The sequence below is a fragment of the Camellia sinensis genome, chromosome 7 (assembly GCF_055761805.1).
Source record: "Camellia sinensis isolate YWXY chromosome 7, ASM5576180v1, whole genome shotgun sequence".
Lineage (NCBI taxonomy): Eukaryota > Viridiplantae > Streptophyta > Magnoliopsida > Ericales > Theaceae > Camellia > Camellia sinensis.
This window is the reverse complement of record NC_138967.1, coordinates 58,074,895-58,081,636: the sequence shown is the minus strand read 5'-3', so window position 1 is coordinate 58,081,636 and position 6,742 is coordinate 58,074,895. Positions and strand designations below refer to the sequence as shown.

Sequence of the window (6,742 nt, the reverse complement as noted above, 5' to 3'; positions counted from 1 at the left end):
AATTTTAAAATTCTGAGTTCATATCACTTCGATTTCGATTCAGATCGTGATTCAGATCTCAGCGATTCAGATCGGTCTCAGTGATTCATATCTCGAAATCGAAATCGAAGTTCGATTCAGATCGTGATTCAGATATCAGCGATTCACATCGGTCTCAGTGATTCATATCTTGAAATCGAAATCGAAGGTCATCTCAGCGGTTCAGATCGGTGATTCAGAAGGTATTTGTGCATGTGCCTTCAGAAATTGCCGCTCATGATGTTCAGAAATTGCTGTTCTGTTGTTTGATTCTCCTCTTGAGTTCCGTTCTGTTCCTCACTGTCACCGCGAGATCGCCGATCTTTAAGGTATGTTTCGTTTCTCTACTTTCTTTTTGATCTATACAAATTGCATATATATATATATATATGTGTGTGTGTGTGTGTGTGTATATGTATGTATATGATTGTGTTTATGAAGTTTAATTTGATTGTTGATTGTTTGTTATTTGAGCTTCAAATCTGTGATTCTGTCTGTTTAGTTACTGAAAAACAGTTTGCTGGAATAAATCTGTGATTCTCCCTACAAATCCCTTCACATATCCAATATCCAAACATAGCTCAAGTATTTTACTTCTTGTTTTGTATGAGTGACATGGGATTTGCTTATATGTCTTTGATGTAATAATGATTTCTTGAAGAATTTACTTCATAACAAATTCTTTTGGTCTTGTGAATTCTGAAATTAGGGCTGTAAATTTGATGCAAAATTGCTGGTTATGCCAAAGGTGGAATGTATAAACTAACTTCTTGTGAGATATGATTGTTTTGATTCTTGCTTTGGATTATATAATGGTAAATTTCAGGAAATTCTAAGAGAAGGGCAATACTGTTGGGAGTAGGAGCATTAGCTTTGAGTTCATGCCCTGCAAGTTCACTCTTTGCTGAAGGTATGATGGTTTTTTAATTTTTTTTCCTTTTTTTTTTTTTTGTCAATTTGTAGGATATCATTTACAAACAGGACATTCATTCAACTATGAAAAAAAAAAAGTCCAACACATTGTCATATGCACATAACAAAGCCAACAACACAGGAAAGACAACTGGAGAGTCGAATGCTTGACCCCCCTAGCCTTGTTGAGAGAGAGAGAGAGAGTGCTTTATTCTCCCTTCAAATCATAAACTACCCATCCAATTAGTTTGAATTGAGATGGAGGTGTTTGTGTTAATGCATTTCTCCAAGCTCTTATGATTACATTATTTTCATGAAGAATGGCATTTCGCTTATGTTATCTTACAATCCTATGCATAATTTTTGTTTTTTAGAAATACTACATTAATGTGTGGTAATTGGGCCTTTTTTTTTTTCTTTTTTTTTTCTGCATAGAAATACCACAAAACTATGAAGCTTTTGTCAACAAATCAGATGGCTATTCATACTATTACCCCTCAGATTGGAGGGTAAGTTACATGTTTACTAGTCAAAGAGAAGCCAAAATTTAGGCTGTGACAACTCTTTGGTACACTAAAAAGAATTTATGAAGTCTGTTGTTTAGGAATTTAATTTCTTCTGTCTATTGCTCTCGTACACGCACTTGAGTTACCTTTGATATGAGTCAGGAACGCACATCACACTGTATATGTTGACACTAGAAAGTTTAGCAATGAGTGACTATATCACTAAGGTGAAACAGTTGCTGGAAGAAGCTACTGCTTCTGCTTGATGTTGTGAAACTTCTTCTGTGTTTCTTCATGGTAACTTCGCGTTGGAAAAAAATTATGAAAGATAATTATGACCAACATTGGTAGTTGTTTTTCTACTAGTATTGTTGCATCCTTTATGAATTCTATGTGCTTGGATCAGATGTACTAGAGTTAAAGACATGATCATTGTTTATTGGAATGGGATGATTATCTATGGTTTATTGTGATTATGTTTGAGATTGCGTCTGTGAATTTCTGGCCTCAACCATGAATTCTGGTTTGATTTCTCTTAAAGATTCATCTTGCATTTTAACAAAATATTTTTTTCGAAAAAATTATAAAGATAAAAAATAATTTTAAAGAACAAAATAAAAAAATTATTTTTTTGAATTTTTTATTTTTAAAATAGAATTTTGAAATGAGTTTGGTTATAAGTTTTGAAAAGAATTTTGGAATTGAATTTTGAAAACTTTGTTTGGTTATGGTTTTAAAAGTTCTTGATTTAAATTATGATTCCAAAAGAGAAAATCAGACCCTCCTTAGAATTTTCTACAAAATGATCCGGATGAATCAAGATCATTCATTTAAAAACAAAATACTTGCAAAGACGGCTCTTAATTTCACAGATTTCATCGCCTAATACCTTTCAAAAGAATGTGTCACAATTTTGTGATGGTTGCGACAATGCCTACATTTGAATGAAAAATGCAATCTTTGTTTGTGCTCGTATGTCTAATCATGAAATTGGAAGTATGATCTTAAAATTTTGGGTCCTGAAATCTTGAAGTTGGAAGAAACCCAGACTGCAGTAATTTCTGGATTACACTATGATTTACGGTGTTGGCATATCATATTTTTGTGTGTTTTTTATTTTTATTTTTTAAATCACAATTCAATTTTCATAAAAGCTCATTTAAGACATGATTAAACAACCATATAAAAGAAATGTTATGTCGATAAAATTGTTTACAATAGAGGTAAGAATTACTGGAAAATGATAGGTGGACAATAAAAATGGAAAATTCTTTATAAGCTGTGTTTGAAGGGCAATTGTGATCTGTTAATAATTTTTCCAGATATTGATCCATTGGTAGAAGTCATTTATTTTTTATTTTGTTTCGAGGACAGAGAACCTCTATGTATTGCACTACTTTCTGCTTACATCAGATGGGTGCTCTTAATGATCATCTTCTTCCTTTTAATGAAGAGCCTTCAGTAAATGATTCCACTTTAAAGAGCAAAGGATCAACTTCAAGTGCAGGTATCTTTTATATTTAAATTTACATTTTGACAAAAGTGATTATATTCTAGGTGCTTCATAACTTTAGAAACTTGGGCCTTCTTTGAAAATCTCATTTTCATTTGCTTAGGAGTCATAATTTAAGCCTAAATAGAATAAATTTGACAATTTTTGCAACTGAAGAACCCTAGGGATTATAGATGATACACGAAAGTACAACTGAATTCTTTTCTAGAATTCAAGCTTGATGTCGTTCTTTCTGCATCATAGTAATTACTAATGTGCATCACATATCACTTCATGTTACATATCCACCACTAATGACATGGCTTGTAAAATCGAGCACTGACATGCACTAGTATGTCAAAATCTGAAGCAGATAGCATTAATAATGAAAAAGTGAAGTTGATAATACTCTTATTTTGGTGCTAATTGACCAACTCAACTCAAGCAGCCATAATCCTGACTCGAGTTTTTTCTTCTAGTTTTTGTTCTATGTGAAGTCATGATTTTCAGTTAAGTTCAAGGTAAACTATAACTTTAATTACAGCTCCAACCGTAGTCATTTTGGTCTCACTGGTAACTTCAAACACACACTGGTAACTTCAATCATGTTGTGTGGTAATAATGAAAAAGTGAAGTTGATAATACTCTTATTTTGGTGTTTGAACACATTATTCGTTACTTTATTTGTTGAGGGTTAGTAAGATAATATTTTGTTTTCTCCATTTTTATTTTTGTGAATATTGCAGACAGAAGAAATAATCAGATTAAATGGAATCTACAAGCGGTTACTTTCAAATGTTGGGGTTAAATTATATGAAGGAGAGGGAAAGATAGTTGGTCCAAATGAAGTTGAGGTGACGCAACTAGATGGTACTAAAATATGCTATTCAGCAAAACACATACTCATTGCAACCGGCAGCAGGGCTTATCGACCGGCTATTCCAGGGCAGGTAAATCTTCTGATTTTTATTATGACACGAATGGAAAGTGACATAACATGATAATACTTATTTTGTTATATAATTAGCTTGCATATTTTTTCTCCCATCTTTATCTAACTACTTATTTTGTTTTGTTATTTTTTGGTTGGCATTATAGGAGTTAGCTATAACCTCTGACGAAGCCTTGAGCTTGGAAGAGTTACCTAAGCGTGCTGTCATACTTGGGGGAGGGTTTGTCTATATTATCTATCTGCTGTGTTGATTTTTCTTGGCATGCTTATGAATTTTAAATGACATATTTTTCTCTTGTTTTTAGGTACATTGCTGTTGAATTTGCTTCAATATGGAAGGGTATGGGTTCTACAGTGGATCTATGTTTCAGAAGGGAACTTCCATTAAGGTGGTTGTACTTGGAAGAATTGCTTGTGCAAATAGCAACTCCCCTAGTATTTTGGATTTTGTTCAGACCAAAAATTGTTGTAAACACCCGATAGTTATCATGACAAGATTTTATTGACAATTTCACATAGTAAAGAATGGGATGAATTTTGCTCTAGTAATTATGCCACTGATGGTGGACTGCCTCAAGAGTATGACCTGTAGGATATATGTTATTGAGTAGAATACTCACGTCTATGTCTATTAATTGTTAAGCAAAAGGTAGCCCATCTGTTGTTTAGCTTGCAAGTATAATAGAATGTAAGTTACAGATCAGTTTGCTATGATATAGATAACTTTGCTTCCCAATTATATCATGATAATCCATTTTACACAAGCAGCAAACGATAGAGGTTTGGAATTCTTTAAGTGAATGCTGAAGCCAGATCTAATGGCTGATAGTTATTTGTTGCAATTATAAATTAAAACCTGATAAGAAATTTATTTTTGAATCACTCAGTTCTCTGTGTCTGAGATTGTTTTACTTTTACATGGATAATTTTAGTTTGGGCTGCATGTGTTCTAGATTATGTTTAAATAAGTCCTCAATTTAGTTACCATACTTCGGCACCAATCATGATTGCTCCAACTGCAATGCATAAATTGGCTCATCCTGAAGGTCTAAATTCAGTTACAAGAGCTTTCGAGTGAAATTTTTGTGTAGTTCTGCTATCAGCTTTTGTCTGTACCAGGAGAGATCGCGACAACCCGAGCAGCAGCTTCACATCATGGTATTGATTCTTGAATCTGGAGCTCCTTTGTTTACTTTTTTTCCTTGAATAATGAGTTGTCCCTCATACGTGTACTGTGGTGGAGGTTGCTTCAAGCTGCAACGCTGTTCGCTTTTTTTCAAATACAGGTATTCTACTATCTTGGCTCTATTAAATTCAAGTTTGTTCATAGGAACCTTCATCGTTCTTTAGAAGCACCATTTAATATCTTCTTTATTGTGATCCCATTTGTACTAGCTGAATTTACAGTTTGGTAATCCTTTGTTTATAGGTATTTAAAAGAAGGAATGTGATAGCTCTGTTAGTGAAAAGAGCCGAGCAAAATGGTTTCAAGGCTATTATTCTTACTGTTGATGCTCCTAGGCTTGGTTGAAGAGAGGCAGACATAATGAATAAGTGAAATTTTATTACTTTCTCTTCAATGTCCTTCACATTTTGTAACCTTTTATCACCCTTATATTTGGAAACGGTTTGATATTTAGTATCTAACATTATAAGAATTTTTCCCCATGCATCATGATTCTAATCCAAACACGATCATTCCATACAGAAGGATTGTGCCTCAGTTGAAGAACTTTGAAAGTCTCTACAATTTGGTTTTTGACCACGTGTTTTGGGATGCGTATATTCATGATCGCTCTTCCCAAAAACTAAAAATAAAAGTGAATCATAATTTTATTCATGTAATTATAAAAGTGATTATATTCATGTAATGTTTATTTAGTCAATATATTGAAGTAGTTGTAAAATTTTATTCATATTATTGTTATTTTTCAGTTTTATTACAGGTATGTTTTTTAGTTAAATATAACAGATTCAGAACAATTTTTTTTTTAAAAAAAAGAGCTATAACGGCGTTTTTTCAAAACGCCACTACAGTGCCAACGGACATTTTTTTTAAAATAAAAAAATCTATCACGGCGTTTTAAAAACGTCGCTAAATATTGGATGACGTCATTTTATCATTATTTATCGCATTTAGCGGCGTAGCCTATACTAATTTTACGACGTTTTTAAAGCGTCATAAACTTATAGCGACAGCCGCGTCCTCGACGTTTGGTGATAAGCGTCACTAAAGGAATTAGTGGCGTTTTTCATACATATAGCGGCGTTTTTAAAACGCCGCTAAAAGCCATTTTTCCAGCAGTGGTGGTTTTTTTTAGTGAGCGGCGAGTTGAAGGGATAATAATAAGGAAAAATTGGCTTAAAGTCTCTCTTTTATTCTTCATAAGAGGAAAAGTTTAAAATAATATGTTTTGATAATTAAGGTCCCTTAAATTTATTTTAGGTTATAAAGTACCTAAATTATCTTTCTTTTATAACATAAATTTGTTTGAATATTATATCTTGAGTTCACAGTGAGATTTTGGAAACCGAATTTGCAGAAGAGATTGCAGTAGAGTTGACGAGAAATTTGTTTGAATATTATATTGTTGATTTTATGGTGGAGATTTCGTCAGAGATTTCAGTGGAGTTGACGAGAAAGATTGCTACAATGGTGTAGATTTCGTCGGAGATTTCAGTGGTGTTACAGTGTGTTGATCGCGTAGATTTTCAGTGGAGTTGAATCAGGTTTGTTTTCGATGAAGATTTCACAAGCATTTTGATTTTTGTTTTGAATTTTTGTTTAGAGAGAGGCCAGTTTGATAGAGTTGATTTTTATTTTTGAAATTAATTTTTGATTCTCTCTTTTTTGATCAATTT

General features: G+C 32.8%; 2 protein-coding genes across 6 annotated transcripts; both read left to right on the top strand.

Moving 5' to 3' along the window:
* Nucleotides 1-709: 709 nt before the first annotated feature.
* LOC145795115 (peroxisomal (S)-2-hydroxy-acid oxidase GLO4-like) lies at nucleotides 710-5,538 on the top strand. 5 transcript variants are annotated; one of them, XR_014335356.1, is made up of 6 exons: nucleotides 710-928; nucleotides 1,366-1,439; nucleotides 2,890-2,943; nucleotides 5,000-5,038; nucleotides 5,124-5,166; nucleotides 5,310-5,538. XR_014335356.1 is itself a non-coding variant. In XM_082877991.1 (6 exons), exons 3-6 carry the CDS (start codon nucleotides 2,820-2,822, stop codon nucleotides 5,409-5,411), a joined length of 297 nt encoding a protein of 98 aa, XP_082734117.1. In that variant the 5' UTR covers nucleotides 710-928; nucleotides 1,366-1,439; nucleotides 2,811-2,819; the 3' UTR covers nucleotides 5,412-5,538. The 5 variants fall into 5 exon arrangements, 2 of the variants coding, with proteins under 2 accessions (XP_082734117.1, XP_082734115.1); XM_082877991.1 differs by having other exon boundaries at nucleotides 2,811-2,943; nucleotides 5,135-5,166; XR_014335354.1 differs by having other exon boundaries at nucleotides 5,000-5,166.
* LOC145789104 (glutathione reductase, chloroplastic-like) lies at nucleotides 3,666-4,404 on the top strand (the record flags this gene model as incomplete). Its single annotated transcript, XM_082877232.1, has 3 exons — nucleotides 3,666-3,878; nucleotides 4,027-4,100; nucleotides 4,186-4,404. Coding segments are annotated over 3 exons (465 nt in total), but the record flags the coding sequence as incomplete, so codon positions are not given.
* Nucleotides 5,539-6,742: the final 1,204 nt, after the last annotated feature.

Bases quoted from the DNA above. Each gene is read 5' to 3' on its own strand.
- LOC145795115 (XM_082877991.1), top strand. From the start codon at position 2,820: ATGTATTGCACTACTTTCTGCTTACATCAGATGGGTGCTCTTAATGAT. The intron at 2,944-4,999 runs GTATCTTTTATA...TGTCTGTACCAG, and splicing joins AGGATCAACTTCAAGTGCAG to GAGAGATCGCGACAACCCGA. The intron at 5,167-5,309 runs GTATTCTACTAT...CTTTGTTTATAG, and splicing joins TCGCTTTTTTTCAAATACAG to GTATTTAAAAGAAGGAATGT.